The following is a 16906-nucleotide window of genomic DNA, read 5'->3' on the forward strand; positions in this document are numbered from 1 at the left end:
AACAGAGGGAATGGAAAAAATGCCCTACTCAGCATCCTCAAGTATGTAACATTCACCCTGGATTGTGTGCAAGGCCAAGGAGGCAACGTGTTAACGCAAGGTGAGACTAATGAAGATCACATCAATCAGTGCCCTGCGCCTTCCAGCGGTTTTCAGATCATTTCTAAAGCCGAGTCTCAGATCAGTATTCCGTTACATCTGAGATCATTTCTCCATAAACACAGCAGGACAGTCTGCCCCTTCAGCAACAGGGCTGGCAAAACCCAGCAGAAAGCACAGGCTAGCCTAAAATAAAACAATTTATTCGAGAGGAGTAAAGTATGCTACCGTGTACTTTGAGAGGTATGGCTCAGCCAGACTGAGAATGATTATAGAGCACGGAGCAACACCAAATTAGCTTTCAAGCCTTCCCACCATAGAGTAGACGAAAGAGGTTTCTCCATAGAATCTTGAAAAAACAAAGAACACAATCTTCTGAACCCACTGTGGGCCCTGAAAGACATCACCCATATACCTCTTCAGTGCAGAAAAGCTTCAGCAGAGTATTGTACAAGGAAATAGTAAAACCAGGAGTTCCATAAGTGAAAAGGAACAATATCCTCACTTACAAGTAGATCTGAAATTTTAAGGTGCCAGAATTTCACCTCATTTTTGCACTTTTAGGGAAGGACCAGCATGTTAAAAAGTCACTATCTAACAAAAGGAAACTTCTGTCAATAAAAGCCTTCACTTCACGTGAAACTCACTATTCCAAGTGAGCCAATATATTAAGACTATCCAGATCATTCTGAGGATGAAGTTATTTTTGTGAGCTTCAACATAGTATTAAAATGAGACAGAAAAAGATCCAGCAAACTCATTCTACTCAGCAACACTTTCATAATGAAAGGCTTAGTATGTACTTGCTATTAGGTTATTTTGCATGAAACCTTACGTTCAAAGCCTGCTCTTGTTGAATATGTTATAATAGTCGAATAGATGCGCACATTTACTGGTTTTGACCAATGCAACAGCAATACCAAACCAGCAGGCTGAGAGTCAATTCCATTAGGCAAGACAGAGACATCAAAGTTGCAAGACTCTCAAAAAAACATTCCTTTTGCAAATAGATTCAAGAACCACATGATGAAAATCACGTTAGTTCAGTTCCCAACCTGAAGGGGCTATACAGTGACAAAAAGAACTAATGTTGCAGCGATAACTTTATATTTTCACTGTCATAAGTTCTTAAAAACACAAGATCTGCTAGACAGCATCTAAAAGGCCAGGAATAAAGTGCATCTAAATACCAGGGGTTTAAAAGAAGTGACAGAATTTTAAAGCATCTCACTGCTGAAGAAGGCTAATTCACACAGACACAAGAGCACCTCCCATAGCTGCATCGAAATGTGTGTATTGGGCCATTTCTCATCCCTTTTTCCAGCAGGTAACTTGTAGGAATACGTGGAATCTCACTCCGCTCTTCTCAAAGCTCCTGACCACGGCTCGCTGGAACGTCAACCTAGGTGCGCAAAGGCCTGATTTGGTAAGCACCTGGCAAAACCCACAGGGAAGCTCCTGTATTTGCCGATTATGTAACTTGTCCCGAAGAATTCGGTCGAGGCAGGAGTTTTCAAATTTTCACGCTCCTCGCCAACAACCGCGATGCCCTTAAAGGACGAAAAACTTTAAAACGACTGCCGTGGTGGGGGGGGTGAATAGCCTTGGGGGCCCGGGCGACGGGGAAAGGAAGGAAGGAGGGCGGCTGGGTGGGCGTACGAGCATCACTGCCGAGCGCGGCGTGGGACCGCGCAGGGCTCGGTGGCAGCGGGCAGGGGACCGGCACCGCCGGGGACCGATGCCGCTGACAAGCGGGCAGGCGGCTGTCAGGCCAGGAGGGAAGAGGCAGCGGAGGGACGGCGACACAAAAGGAGGAGCCGAGAGTGAAAAACACCTCCCGCTGCCTTCGCCGCGGGGCCAGGGCGCTTCCCCGACGGCCGATGACGGGAGGAGGGAAAAACATGAGAAAGGCGCGGGTGGCACGGGAGGGCACCGCCAGCCGCCCCGGGACGCGGTCTCCCGTTTTGCCGTCCCCATCTCCCCCCCCCGCCTCAGCGCGGTACTCACGGCGGGGCCGTCGGCCGTGATGTAGCGGACGATGATCTGGAAGGGCTGGTGCGGCTGGAGGGCGGCGGGCAGGGAGACGGTGAGGGACGAGCCGTAGTCGGTGAAGGGGTCCACCCTGAAGCCGAGCGGGCAGGCGGAGCAGGGCGGCTGGGCGAAGAGGGGCAGCGGCGGCGGTTCGGCGGCGGGCGGGGGGCTGGCGGGCGGCTCCCCCGGGGCGGCGGCGGAGGCGGCGGGCAGCGGCCCGGCGGCGATGCAGGGCGCCGAGAGGAAGGTGGCGGTGGAGGGCGGGCTGGCGGCGCAGGGCGGCGCGCAGGGCGGCGGCGGCGGCGGGCAGGGCGGCGGGGGCAGCGGGGCCGGGGCGGCGGCGGCGGCGGCCTCGGCGGGCGAGAAGGCGAAGGAGCAGGGCGCTTCCCCCGCCGCGGCGCGGCGGTAGGCGGCCGAGAGGACGCGCATGGCCGGGTGGACGTCCAGCACCAGGGCGCGGGGCTGCGGCCGCAGGGCGCAGAGCTCCAGCACCAGGCAGCCCGCCAGCGCCCGCGCCTCGGGCCGCAGCTCCAGCCCCAGGTGCAGGTGGCGGAGACTGAAGAGCTGCGAGCTGGAGGCCGACGCCACGTCCGGCGGCGGCTCGGGAGGAGGCGGCGGGGCCGGCGGCGCCTCCGGCCCGGCCGCGGACCCCTTGCGGCAGCAGCACAGGCCGGGCGGCCGCGGAGCCGGAGCCGCCATGGAGCGGCGGCGGCGGAGGAGGAGGAGGCGGCGGCGGAGGCGGCGGCTGCTATGTGAAATCCATGGGCGGGCGGGGAGGAGGGAGGCCCCGGCGGCCGGAGCGACCGGGGCGGGGAAGGGGGGGGAAAGGACCGCGCAGGCCCCGCGCGGCACCGGCCGAGGGAGCGCCGGGCCCGGGCCCGGAACAGCTCAGCCGCCGGCTCGGCCGCCAGGCGGCGCCGCGCGCGCGGGACAACGGGGGAGGGCGCTCGAGGGCAGCCCCGCCCGCCGGCTGCGCGCGCAGCGGGGGGGGGGCGGGGGGGGCGGGGGCGCCCGCCCCTGCCGGTGGCTGCGGGGCGTGCGGGGCCGGTGCGTTCCTCGCACGCGCGCCTCCCCGCGAGCGCTCGTCGTGTGCCCGGTACGCAGCTGGCAGGCGCGTACCTGTGCGCGCATCGTGCGCTGCTCCGGCATAGGCGTGCGCAGAAACCGCTTGCGGCACCCCCGCGTGTGGGCATCCGCGCTGCACGCCCACCCTCACCCGCGCGTGGAGCCCTGCACGCCAACCGGGGGCTCCGTCCATCCGTACACACACTCCTCCTCTGCCCCCAGCCAGCCCCGCCGTCTGGACACGGACACGCAGATCCCCTGCTCCTGCTCTGGGGACGGCCATTGGCACAGCTACAACGGCCCACTCGGTTCGCTCCTGCCCTGGCGCAGCCTCACAGCCAGCTCTGCCTCCTCCACGTAGCCTCAACACCTTGTTTTCACCCTCCCCAGCTCCAAGACAAACAACCCAAAACCCTCCACGCCACAGCTCCCAGCAGGGCTGATGCATGCACCCTCATCCCACCAGTACCTATTTTGGCTTCCTCCATCCCGTTCCTGGTCACGCTCCTCACATCTAGCTCACAGTCTAACCCTAAATAGCCTCCCTCTACCACCAACCCCCCACACCCCCTTTTTTTAATCTCTTCCCTCCCACCCTGGCTGCCCGTAGTTGCCTGCCTCCAACACTCACTGCCAACTGCCCCCAGATCCCAGCTCAGGTATAACGTGCTTTACTCTGCTTTACTCTTCCCCAGCGCTCGAGGCAATCAGTCACACACCACCCACTGCTACCTCCCTAAATCGGAAAGGACAGAAACCACAAAATTATCAGCCTTATACAACTGCTTGTTGTACAGCAACGGTAGGAAACAGTAAGCTGGAAGGAAGGAGGTGTGCTGGAAGTAACCGTGATTTGAACTCCACGCAGCCCAAAAGCAGCGTACAGGAGATCTCTGCCCCATGTAGTGACACTTCTGTAAGTTATTTTCACTGTTACGCTTTGCCTACCTCAGACGCATGACGAGTCTCCAAGGCACGTCTTTTGGATGACACAGAACATTTATTACATGGTTGTGGGTTTAATGACCCCATAGTGGTACATTCTTAAAAGCCTCCCAAGCCTCACACTAGCGACAGCAGCATCTGCACCAAGTTCCAATTGAGTTTCCACTGCATCGTCATACTCGAGGCAGAAATCGTGGCCCCAGCACAATGTGGCTGCTGTCACCAGCTGAACTGCGGGTAAAACAAATCACAGTATTATCCTAGACCGACCTGAAGCTGGGACTATAAAGAAAACCTTTGTGTGATTGTTTATATGTAGTAAAACACACACTACAGTTGCAGTAAAAAATAACAAGGCAGCATTCAGGAAAGCTCTTTGGTCAATGAGGGCATTACAGCCACCCTACATCCTCTCAGTATGTTCTTTTGAAGCACCTTCAAGAAGGAATTTTGTCTTCGCCCAATCCCCTTCTAAGAGAGAGAAACTTTTTGTCCTGCCACCTTTTCTCTCCACATCCTCCTTTTATAAATCAAATTTTCTGCATTTATTCTTTCCTTCCGATACCTTCTCTCACTCATACCATTTGCCTTTCGAAGCAAGTGTGTTTTCTCAAACTTTGTTCCCAGGAATGTACCAAGACTGCTTGATCTCCCTCTGGCTTTCATCTAAGGGTTAATAGGCAGAGCACAGCCCCAGCAACCTCGGGATCTGACCCTGCATGATCTTCACAGCAGGTAATGGTGAAGTCTCCTCAGGCGTTCAAGCTAGCACAACTTCAGGGCCTGACTGGGTAATTTTAGAAGAATCCTACCTGCATTTTGATTGAAGTCCCAAACAAGTGCAACATTTCCATTCATCAGATAGACGAGATGAGCAGGAACACATTCACTTTAAGACTCTCTAAGCTTACAATAATGAATTGGAATCAGCTGCACTCACTGCATTTGGACAGAATAAGCAAAACTGATGCAACTGAAATTCCTGAGGGTGACACAGCAAACCAATTATCCCAGGCAAATCTCTCTCAAGTTGCACACCTGTTAGTCTTGGCCCACAGCCTTTGCTGTATACTAAGAAGGATGTGTTATTTCCATGCTATTTTGGATAGGATCTCTTTAACAAAAGCCTCTGTCCCAATCCCAAAGTCTTATTCTACTCCTCACAGGATGAAGTCTTCTCTACGATATCACACTATAAACTCTAAAGCAGGATCCAATTCCTGGAAATTCCCATCATCAACAACCTCTTGTAGAATGCTTCAAAGATAGAGATATTTCAGTCTCATTTGTAAATATTGATGTTTCTTCCTTCCATTTCAGTGACAGGGCCCTAGGCCAGGCCTCAGCTTGCTCCTGTGGTTCAGGACGAAAGCCAGTAAAAAAATTACTGCTACCCATGTGAGAAGCAGTACTTCTGTACTGTCTGGGAGACAAGTGCCAAATGAAGCAAATAAGTGATTACAGCAGAAAGAACATTTCCCTCTGGCAGTCTATTTCCATAACTCCAAAGTAACAACGCTGGAGCTAAGGTTTAACAAAATGGTTGAGCTAATCCCTGCTGTCCACATCCCTTGTTTGACACCTTGTTGAGCTATTTCAGCTCGCTGAAGCAGCAGGAAAGTGTTCACGTTTTTAGGAGACTGTAACTGGGAAGCAGCAGTTTGGTGCAATGAATCCTGAGCGCAGCTTCCTCTCATACCTATGCTAGTGTTACAGTTAGCACCTACTGAAAAGAGCAGCCCTACTTCACCTCCCTTCCAGGGGTGCCTTCCTGTCTCCTTCTTTGTACAGCATTCCTGCTTTTGGAAGGTGAACTTTCTGCAAGTTAGCTTTCTGAACTGGGTCACTGCTGGACCAGGCAAGAACCAGTGCTGGCATCAGGAAAGTGGAAGGAACTCCCAGCCTGGAAGAAGAAGGAGGACAAGATCAGGATGGCTCCCCTTTTGCTCAGACTGCCATTAGCTCAGCCTTAGCTGCAAAATGAAGCTACGCTGACCCCCGTGGCACTTGAGAACTAGGTACATTAGCCCTTTTTCTTCAAGGGAAATACTGAAGTTCATGGGGTAAACTCAGTTCTGCAGGGCCCAAGACAATCCTGTCCTTGACAGAGTTGCACATGACAACCGACTGAACTGTTTAGACACAGTCTTAGGCAGGTGCATTCCATGTTCTCTCCCTCCCCCTTTAAGGTATGCAACCTTCACCTTCACATTCTACCGAGCTCTACTTTTAGGGAAGAAGCAGGGCATTACCTCTTTGACCTATCACCCCTGCTCCCTTGTACCCCTCCCCAGTTTCTCTTTTTGTCCTCAAGTTTCTGAATAAAAAAGAACCCCCCACTTAGCCAGGTGTTCTTTGGAGAGAGGCCTATTGCTTCTCCCTTTCCTAACCACAACATACAGTCAGTCACACTGTTCCTTGAATTGAGCAACACTGAGCAAAGTGGTGGCCAGTTCTTGACAGAGAGTAAACTTGGGTCCAGGCCTGTGAGCAGGGTAAGATCTGTGCTAGTTAACTCTTGCTTAGCACAAGACTTACTAAAGAACAACTACAACAAATGATGCTTTTTGTGCTTTCTTCAAACTACAGTCTAAGCTCCATTAATACCATGATTTGCCTGTGGTATTGGTAGGTAGAAATGCTTGTTGCTGTGACTTGGCAGTCATGTCCACATTATAAACAGTAATGCTTGCAGGTAAACAAAGTGGAAAAATCTGAGCCTAAGAAGGATCTTCTGTATTCCGTCTGACTTCCCCCCTTGCTACTTGGCTTGAATACTTACATTATAAATTATTACTCCCTGTACTACTCAACACAGACATACATATATTGCAAGCCACCCCCATGCTGGAGGGCACAAAAATTACCCACTACACTTTTAAAGAAACACTTCCACTCTGAAGGAAGAAAGATCAGGCCATGGTGCATAGACAAGAAAAAAAAAACCAGCCTGCAAAAACTGTCCCCCGGAGCTCAAAAAGGTGAGAAGTTATTTATGTGCCCAAAACAAACTACTTAAGCCAATAAAATTTACAAAACCCAAAATAGTTTTATTTACTTTTCAGATTTCTGCCTCAATGAGACATTTTGCAAACATGCTAAGGCTACAAAATGTCCAAGTTGACAAAGACATGCAACGCTGACCATTCAGTAAGTCACGGCTATTATAGGAGCGACCATGCCCACCTGGGCCACAGGTCCTGTAAAACAGGAATGGTGTACAGTGATCATGGCAATGTACTATGCAGGACCTAGTAACCTGAGGTAGGTCTCTTTACAGTAAGAAAACAATGTCCTACACCACTGTTACATCCTGATCAACAGGAACCTGTTTAAAGTTCCAGAAGATGTGGGGTGGGGGACTGTTTCCTTAATAAGTGTGCAATAAAGAAACAGGAAATATTGATGTTGTTTAACTGTAGTACAAGTGAGCAGAACAAAGAGTTAGTGTTACCCATGCCAATGAAAGCCAACCTAAACCTCTGAGGAGTGTTAGCAGCTTCCAGATAAAGGAGTCAGTCAGCTGAAGCAACTCTGAAAAGGCTTTCCTGCTAGCATACAGGGTATGATTTGAACCTTTTGATTAACTTGTTACAGATCATTCCACGAACAGTTAGATTTTGGTTGTGTTAGATCAGCGAAGCAGGAGGAGCTTGGGCTTGCTTGCATTAAAATAAACCCTGCTGATACAGTAAGAAATACCGTATCAGGACACTGAGAAAATACGAGGCCTTAATGTGACCCAGAAGTGGTTCTCCACTCAGGAGATCACTAAAAACCCTGCTTTAAGAAAGCATCATGGGAAGCAGCAGCTGCTGCCGTGGTGAACATTAGCGATGCTCCAAATAGCTTTGATAAATTACAATGCAATAGTTACACCACAGAGCTCTTCTCCCCTGCGCTAGACAACAAAGATGTGACAATAAAGGACACTATTGCAAAGCTTCACTTCCACTCAGACACGCATAAAATCCAGCACTAGGAAAAGACCAACTGTAAAAGACAAAATGGTGTCTGATACAGTCCGATAACAAAGCCAGATCTCCGGTACCGTAAACTGTACAAAAATGATAGAAAAGAATATGCACTGTTATTAATACAGTGCTTATTTTAATATAAAATAAACAGCTTACATTTCCACTGTAAATATAGGCTATATACAGAATTATGTATAGGTATAGCTACATGTATAAAGCTTCATTATAGGCCTCTGATACATTTATAACTATGGCTCCCTGAGCCATTCGTAGAGTGCATTTAATAACAAAAAATTAGTAATATGATTATGGAATAAATACAATAATAAAAACATGAAGAATTCTTCTGACACGGTTTTAAAAACTCTCTGGCTTGACACATTGTGCTAAAAATTAAGAGATGAAAAGGCAATAATCTGCTTGAAGGAGGAGGAGGAGGAAGAAGAGCTGGCCTGCCACAGGCAGGGAGTGTCGCTCTCCAAAACTAAAGTGACTTTGCCCTGAATTTTAGCCCTTGACAGCAACCTTGTTCTCCGCAGCAGCAAACATAGCATAGAAGCGTGAGTTCTCATTGGCCAGAAGGGCAGACGGCGTGTCGAATTCCACTACCTAAAAGCAAACAAGGCAGGTAAAGTATGTCAGTAAAATCCAGCAGAAAATGGATTCCCACCCCTTGGACTTGTGACACGGTAGTAAAGAAGCCAAAAAAACATGGTACTCGTCTTTAGATGAGACATCAAGCGGTGAAAGTATGTGCATTTATGCCTACATACTGTAACCTGGGATGCTTCAAACTAGCTCAGACAAACACTGGAACTACCCAGCAGGAAGCAACCTCTGGTGGCTCTGGCAAACAGAGGCAGACACTATGGGGTTTTGCCTTCTCTACCTTTAAGAGCCTTGCCAAATGTTCTCACATTTGCTTTAACTGTTTATGGCTGCCATATGGAAGCCTGAAAAGTGAATCTCTCTGAGCATCTCTCATATGCCTGTTTGATAGCACAGGGCTTCATGAAAGTAATGGGAAACTGCCACTGAGCCCCAGCAGAGATGCTTACATTATTACCCATCTCAGAATTAGCCTACAAAGGGAGTTCTTTTAAAAGAGAGACTATTACTGTATGGTACTTCTTCGGAGCGTAAAAGAAATTTTGCCCTCTTTGATCTTGTCACAGTCAGGCAATAACTGATTCTATTGGAGTATTATTACCAAGGATGTGAATGAACACAGAGGATTTTCCACCCTGCAATACTAGCTGTTCCTTCAGTTCAGCATGCACATATGGCACCACCAGACCGCAACAGGAACTGCAACCACAAGTCTTTCTGCTTACCTGTCCTTGTGTTAGCACCATGATCCGATCAGAGCCCAGTACCGTATGCAGGCGATGAGCAATTGTTAACATAGTGCAGTCTGCAAATGCCTCTCTGATAGTCTCCTGAATCAGTAAGTCTGTCTCTGTGTCCATAGCAGCTGTTGCTTCATCCAGTATCAAAATCTGAAAAGCAGCACATAATCCTGGCTGTTACCCATAGCAACGCTTTCCCCCCTCGAACATAAAAATATGTAGAGTGGGCACAATTACCATGACCAAGAGTTGTCACAACTGGCAATCCTTACAGAGCTGTGGTCACAAAGGTAGTTTTTACAAGCACCTTTTCAGCTTTCTTTATGCAATTGCCTTCAACAAAGTTACTCTATGGATCACATCCTAGAGCCACGAGATGTTTGGATTCTGACCTGGGCCTCAAGTGTCCACTACTATTTATTTTACATTCAGCAGCTAAATCTCAAATTTTACTGGTAAACTAATCTGACACATCCTTGATGGTGACATTCCTTCTGGAATGAGTCAATACCAACTAGGCTTACTAGCTTTCTTATGCTCGTAAAGAGTTACCCTTCCTCTCGGACTCAGACATAAACTGATTTGGAATGGTGTCTTGTCAAAGCTAAACTAGACTTTTTTTTGTGCAGGTACTGCACAGAGAGCAGTAACTTCTGCTGAGAAGTCTGCCTTTAAAACAGATGCAGAGTGAACCTTAAAATATTATGGTGTGCAATTATTTAAAAAAAAAAGGATGTTAAAATCAGAATCCTAGTCAATGTCAATCCAAAAGTCCTTTCTCACTGTAATTATATTTGTCTTCCATTCCTGCAAAACCTTTAACTTCACTGGCATAGCATGATCCCAAATTCCACTTGGAGACTACATTTTAGTGGGGCACCATGTAGAAGGAAATGACTTGGCTGACATTCACAAAAAGGTGGAAGAAGAAAAGAATTTGATGCTCACCAGTAACAGGACACTCTGAATAAATGATTAGGCTAGTCTGATACCCTGTTATTAACACTAACAAGCAATACCTTTCTGATGGCACGACATTACAGAAGCCAGTAGCTGGCTACAGATGCCTTTCTTGTTACAACCCTACACCTCTCTGGGTCACAATAATTGTTGGTGTGATTCCTCTGACAGATAGAATGAATCTGGCACAAAAAAAGGCTTGCTCAATCCTATCAGTTTGGTATCTCCAGCTATTTCTCTCATCACTATGCTCACCTTGCAACGACGCAGTAGAGCTCTAGCTATGCACAGTAACTGTCTCTCTCCAACTGAAAAGTTTTCCCCATTTTCCATCACTTCTGAATCAAGTTTCATAGGCAGCTGGGCAACCTGTGTGGGAAAGAAGCAGCAAAAAAATCTTAGAGCATTCCACAGACTTTTTGTATCTCCATGGCATGAGACAAACAGTTGCTCCTCCTGCAAATCTGATTTTGCCCATGTTCCAAAGTATCTGTCACACTTTGCTGTCCATTTTTCGCTGTCTTCGTTGGGGAAATTAGTAACAAGCAACTAATGCTAGAACAGCGATACAACATCAGACCTGCTCAGTCCTGTTGAAATGCCTGTGACTCAGTGGTAGCTCCTGAGAATACCACTAGGACTAAGCTAGTAGTGTTCTATAGAGCTATATCATCTCAGTAGGCAACCTTGGAATGACTTAAGTACAAAGTATTTCATTTCTACAAAAAAAGCACGCCATGTACAAAGTCATATCAACATGAATACAGACCTCTTGACAATCTTTCTCACCAAGAGAAAAGAGTGAACCTGGTCCCTGCATGAATTACTACCATAGCTGTACATGGCACTTGACTTACAAGAAAAGAAGAATTAGAAATGTCATGGCAGTGAGACTTGCTGCAGAGAGCCTCGCAAAGGGTAGATTTTAAGTTCAGTATAAATGTGCATGTGTGACATTTATACTCACAAATGTAAATGCAGAATGCACCCCTAAGGCACAGACAGAAAAAAATACCACTTGAAATCTTGTAACACCTTGGGAGTCCATGTGATGAAGCAGCACTCTGCTATGCTACATACTAAAAAAGTACACAACAGAAATATGGCACATTCTCCAAAAAAATCAGTTTTATAAAATCGGGGGTGGGGGGAATCAGTCAAAGCATCAACAATGAGGGGAAAAAATTGCAAAGAAAAAGCTTTATCTAAAGGTCTCTGAAGTAGCTACTTACAGAACATGTTGGTTTGGAAGCCAAAACACAAGCATATATCTCACAGACACATAATACTTACACACTCCTTCATGTGAGTCCTTTCCAAAGCATCCCAGATTTGTTCCTCACTGTACTGATTGAAAGGATCCAAGTTTGATCTGGAGGGGGAAGCAGAAAACATAACCAGAATTTTTATTCAGCAATGAATGGCAAAACAGCAGTGTGCTAATTCATCCAGATGGATTATTCCCATCTAGGCTTCCACTGACAGAATTTTCTTGCCAAGGAAATCAGAAGTTCCCAACACGCTAGGGTTAGAGTAGCCAAAGAACAAAAGAGTAGAGATGGAAGACAAAGATATAAAAAACTGCAATCAAATCTAAAGGGAAAGCAAGACTTCCACAGAGGACGATCACATCCAATTCTGCACTGGGCCAGCTAAAATCATTTAGCTGTGATTTTTTTGTTCCAATAACAGAGAACAGGATGCTTGAGAACTAACATCTCACTAGGCACCCACTTGAGTTCAAGTATAAGCTGATAGCCCGCTTAGTCCTTCTTGCCTTCTTATGGTCTCACTAACCTCACAGTGCCACTGAATAGCACAGGTTCCTGAGGAATTATTGAGAGTTTGCTGCGAAGATCTGCCAAACCAATGTCATTTATTTTCACTCCATCAATTTTAATGCAGCCTCCAGACAGTTCAACGAGACGGAAGAGTGCCATTCCAAGGGAAGACTTCCCTAAAAATGAGACAGGAAAAACAATACTAGTGTTTCTACAGAGTTATAGCAGCATTGAGATGAGAAAGTATTTTAAAAGCTGTCCATGTGTAAGAAAACCATTTTAAAATACCATAAAGTCCTGGCAAACAATGTTGGTAAATGCTGGGGTCCAGCATTTAAACTTCTAAGTAATTGCAGGGGCAGCTCCTAATCTCTTCTCACAGATGCTACCCCTGCAGTGCCACCCCACACCAACTACGAAAACTTTACCACATAAGCCCAATATAACAATATTAATTGCTTATTTAGAAACTACATTTTGGAGTTGATTTAAGTCATCTCACAAACAGGCGTTTTGATTCTTTACATTACAGGCTCCTGAGCCAAACCTGGCTGCAGCATCACTACAAAAAACTTTCAAAAGAGTCAAATAAGCTGTAATGAGTATGTTGTAGGTAGCATTCTGTGCTGCTAAGTGGCTTGGGATGTTAAACATTATGAGCATACTGGCTCAGGCATAGTAGGATATCCCTCTACTTTAAATGGAAACTTCTTTTCCTTATTGTTTACAAGGATGCTGCTTATGTATGCCCATGAACAGAATCCACCACTGACAGACTGCTGGACCACTCCTGTGCAATTAACAATTCACTCAGACACAGAAAAGACAGGAGAACCAATATGACTGCCCCACTCTATTCCATTGTCATTCTGTAAAAGTAATAATTTAACTCTGCTTAGTGTTTTTCCTTACCTGAGCCTGTCCTTCCCACAATGCCAATCTTTTCTTTCGGTTTGATGGTAAAGGACACTTTTTTAAGTACTAGAGGGAGGTTCTCTCGGTACCGCATCTCTGCATTTTCAAAAACAACTTCACCTTCCTGTGGCCAGTCCAGAGGAGGAGTTTTATTCTTAATTCGAGCAGGAGCTTCCAGAGAAAGTGTCTTTAAAAAAACCCAGAAGGTCAGTTTCCAGTAAACAAAACACCAGAAAGGAAAATTATCAGTTGCAGCTTTCAGCAGGAGTTCTTCCCAGGAGACTCAGCCCATATCAGTTTATGGCAGTTTTATGATGAGCTGTGTGGCTGGATGTGGGCCCAATGGTTCAGAAGTTTGCTGTGTTACATTGACCACACTGTTATTCCCCTCCTGTTGCCTCAATAATGACATTGGCCCTTCTACACAATGTTTTTCATCAATGGTATTCAAGAAGTATTTTAGGCCTATTCTTTATGAGCACAATCCTACTGAGTTTCATGGCACCCAAAGACTGGATGGAATATCCATTCTGTTTCTATGTCTCATTTGCTGTGCCATGCCAAGGTCACCTCTGTTGATTCTGACAGAAGAGAACGCCCACATGACACATTGTACAAATGCTACCCTCTTCCTTCTTTTCCTCATTCTCTTCTGTTCTATTAAATCACTGAGTCAGTCAGGTCCCTTCCAGCTTGCTCGCTTTTGCTATTTTACTCCGCCCCTTAATAGGTCCCTCATTAAGCAGTTCACAGATTAAACAAAAAGGCAGAACCTCTGAAAGCCAAACATGTGCCTTTATAGCATGTTTAGAATGAAGCCAAGGTCACTTTCCCATATTTGGCACAAACAGCCTCAAAGAATGGCAGAAATCCTGTTGTGGGATTCACCTCATGTAACTTTAAACCCATACAAAGGAAGAATCTCCAGCTGAACCAGGCCCCGTCAAGTCCTTTATAGTCACTGCAAAGAAGCTAGTATTTCTGGAGTGTGATTTTTCTCATTCTAATATAAACACATACAACAGGTAATAAATTGCCCTCTGGAGATAGCCATTTTCTACATTGACTATAGAGAGATCCCACAGGGACTATGTCAGCCGTGGACATCTGCAACATCTAGTTAGAGGCAGATTAATTGTACCCCAAGGGTTTGAGAAAAACAGTGATCTGCTACGATAGTACCCCAATTCTTTGAGCCTGGTGCTCATAACAGCAACCTCGAAGCCTGCACTGAAAGAAGCCAAGCCTGGGACTTGGTAAGATACAGAACCTGCATGGTGTTTCGCTGCTCACGCACTCTTTCTCTTTAGATTCAAACTACTTTTACAGTTTCATAATAAAATGGCTGTCTAGAGATCCAAATAAGAAAAATCACAGAAAGTGTTGCTTAGTAGCGATATAAAGTGACATACAGTAACTTAAAAAACAAAAAAAAACAAAAAAAAACCCACCACAACAGCCTACAACTATAGGTTTTGCCACTGAAAGCCTGACAGTGATAAACCCATCTCAGCCCAGTGAGAGATACCAGGCAGTATTTGGCAGACAGTTGTCAGCTTGCGCGGTCACCAAGTCTACCATACACAGAAATTTTCTACTTAGATGCCACAAGAGGATTTATTTATTTAACTGACGGAGTGGGCAGCTTTAAATTTTTTTTCTCTTCAGTATTAAATCAACAGGCTAAAAGAAAAATTCTACAAATATCAACTACTACATAGCCCAGATTTACCAAAAAGATATATATCTTCCTCTGAAGTTCAGAGGAAATGTGTTTTATGTGTTAATTTAAAAAAAGCCTTTCACCTCAAAGACCAGACCCAGTAGAAGGCTTTCTCCTAGCTACACTTTCCTCATTGACCTATGCCCAGTTCTGCATACACAAATCCTAGTTATGAAGAAAGGGTTACAGATAATCAGAGCAGCTTGCTAAGCATTTAGTTTGGGATATTTCTCATGTTTAGCCTAGTACATTTCCCATGTTTGCAATGAAAGCATTTGCTTAACTTTTTATGTATATATAAAAAAATATATACACAATATATAACATATAGAAAAATGTTATATAACGAGAGCTGTGGAAGAAGTAGTACACTTATTAGGATGAAGCAGAGTTACATGTAGATAAAGTAACAGTTATCTATGTTTAAATGAAGGAGGTCCATTAGGTTTAGGATGAAGGATGCCAGGACACCATCCTTTTACTCTAAAATATTGTATTGAATTCCCAGTTATCCCTTTCACACACTCCACTCTTTACTGAGAGTGTTAGCAAACTTTCAATATCCCTATGTAACTTCATTGATGCCAGGCAAGTGATGCCTGTAAGCTTAGTTACCTACCAGCTCTTATGCTATTCATCTTGCCAATGCTTATATACATGCTTCATAAACCACTCGGCAGTATTACAGTACACGCACTAATGTGTTTACAAGATCAGAAACGTACATTCTGTACTAAGGAAGACTATGGCTGACTTTCTCTTCTCTTATGCCAGCAACATAACAAGCAACAAGAAATTTTATAACAGGCAGTTAAATGTATTATTGTCCTACCTTGATATAGTGATCAATCCTCTCCACTGAGGTGAAGCGAGCTTCTGTTTCTGAAGCAAGCCTTACTGTAAACTGGAATAACCCTGTTAACTGGAGCAATGGGAGAAAACAAAGACAAATTTAGAGAGCTGTGATTTGTTATTGAATTAAGAGACAAACCTAATGAAAATTTGATACAAGTATTCTTGCCATTGGGCATCATATAGCTAAGGTGCCCAAGGCAAGTTAATTTTAGTTTATAGTTAATTTTAAAATAACCATAATTTATTCATCAGTTGGAAAGCCAGCAGTTTAGAAAGGTTTCCCACAAGCAAGAGCTTTAAGTATCAGCTAGGTTTTGTAATTTCACCTTACTACCACCGGGAGGCAGAAAAGGACAACCAACAGCTCTAATAGTAAGCATTCTGAGCCCTGAAGTGTCTCTAACCTGCACAGCTGCAACACTGGATCCTGTTCACTCTGAAAATATACTGCGGGCAATACATTAAGACATCAGTTTGGCAGATGTCTGATGTATCATCAATCCAATTTCTGGAAATATCCAGGGAAACTGCAATATGCAGCATATGAAGAGCCTTAAATGGTTTCTACTTCATCATTTAAAAAGAGGCAGCTCCCCAAGACAATGGCCTTGAGCACCTAGCTCCTCATAATTCGTCATTTGACTGCTAGCAATAAGGTCCTCACTTTGAATTGCTTTCCGCTCCGTTACCAAAAGGGATAACAGTATCTTTTTCCATTCTAGCGAATTAAGGAAAGTTTTCAATGTTGTTACTTTTGCTTATTAGCAGTAACTACATTAAAGGAGAGATTAAATATTACAGTATGTCAACACACTCACCTGCACAGCATATGAGATAGCCAGCCCAGCATAGGCAGGAGGAATCTGGCCATGCATTAAGACAATCATAAGGCCAGTGGTTGTGATAAGAGCAATGCTGATAATGTCCAGCCGTACAGCTAGCCAGCGCATTGCACAGCTGAACAGGTAGAATGGTGCCTGATTGTCATCTAGGAGCTCCTGATACCTGAAACAAATCCACGAAAGGTTAGTAGACCTCACAGTCCTGGTGTTCTACAAATAGCACAGCTACTTAAACTCCTGTTCCAGTATCAGAATTCAGGGCAGGAAGACTAGTCCATCATTGACACAAACCCTGCTTTCATGGCCGAGTTTGAGACTTTACAAACTTTCCTGAATGTCAGATATCTACTTAGCTCAAACTCTC

General features: G+C 45.8%; 1 protein-coding gene across 9 annotated transcripts in view; it reads right to left on the reverse strand.

The window, feature by feature from the left end:
* Nucleotides 1-16906, reverse strand: part of ABCC5 (ATP binding cassette subfamily C member 5) — a 73324-nt gene that overhangs the window by 17383 nt on the left and 39035 nt on the right. For 6 of the 9 annotated variants that reach the window (XM_069792532.1, XM_069792528.1, XM_069792531.1 and 3 more), the window contains 9 exons: nucleotides 16519-16705; nucleotides 15678-15767; nucleotides 13120-13309; nucleotides 12224-12383; nucleotides 11720-11798; nucleotides 10682-10795; nucleotides 9452-9616; nucleotides 8643-8726; nucleotides 4933-6043 (listed from right to left, as the gene is read on the reverse strand). In XM_069792532.1, the coding sequence (XP_069648633.1) occupies nucleotides 5984-6043; nucleotides 8643-8726; nucleotides 9452-9616; nucleotides 10682-10795; nucleotides 11720-11798; nucleotides 12224-12383; nucleotides 13120-13309; nucleotides 15678-15767; nucleotides 16519-16705 (1129 nt within the window). In that variant the 3' untranslated portion in view covers nucleotides 4933-5983. Of the gene's footprint in view, nucleotides 1-2106; nucleotides 3013-4932; nucleotides 6044-7166; nucleotides 8727-9451; nucleotides 9617-10681; nucleotides 10796-11719; nucleotides 11799-12223; nucleotides 12384-13119; nucleotides 13310-15677; nucleotides 15768-16518; nucleotides 16706-16906 lie in introns of those variants that run through there. The other 3 variants (XM_069792538.1, XM_069792533.1, XM_069792536.1) reach the window with 3 other exon arrangements.

The sequence above is a fragment of the Haliaeetus albicilla genome, chromosome 9, assembly GCF_947461875.1.
Source record: "Haliaeetus albicilla chromosome 9, bHalAlb1.1, whole genome shotgun sequence".
Classification (NCBI taxonomy): domain Eukaryota; kingdom Metazoa; phylum Chordata; class Aves; order Accipitriformes; family Accipitridae; genus Haliaeetus; species Haliaeetus albicilla.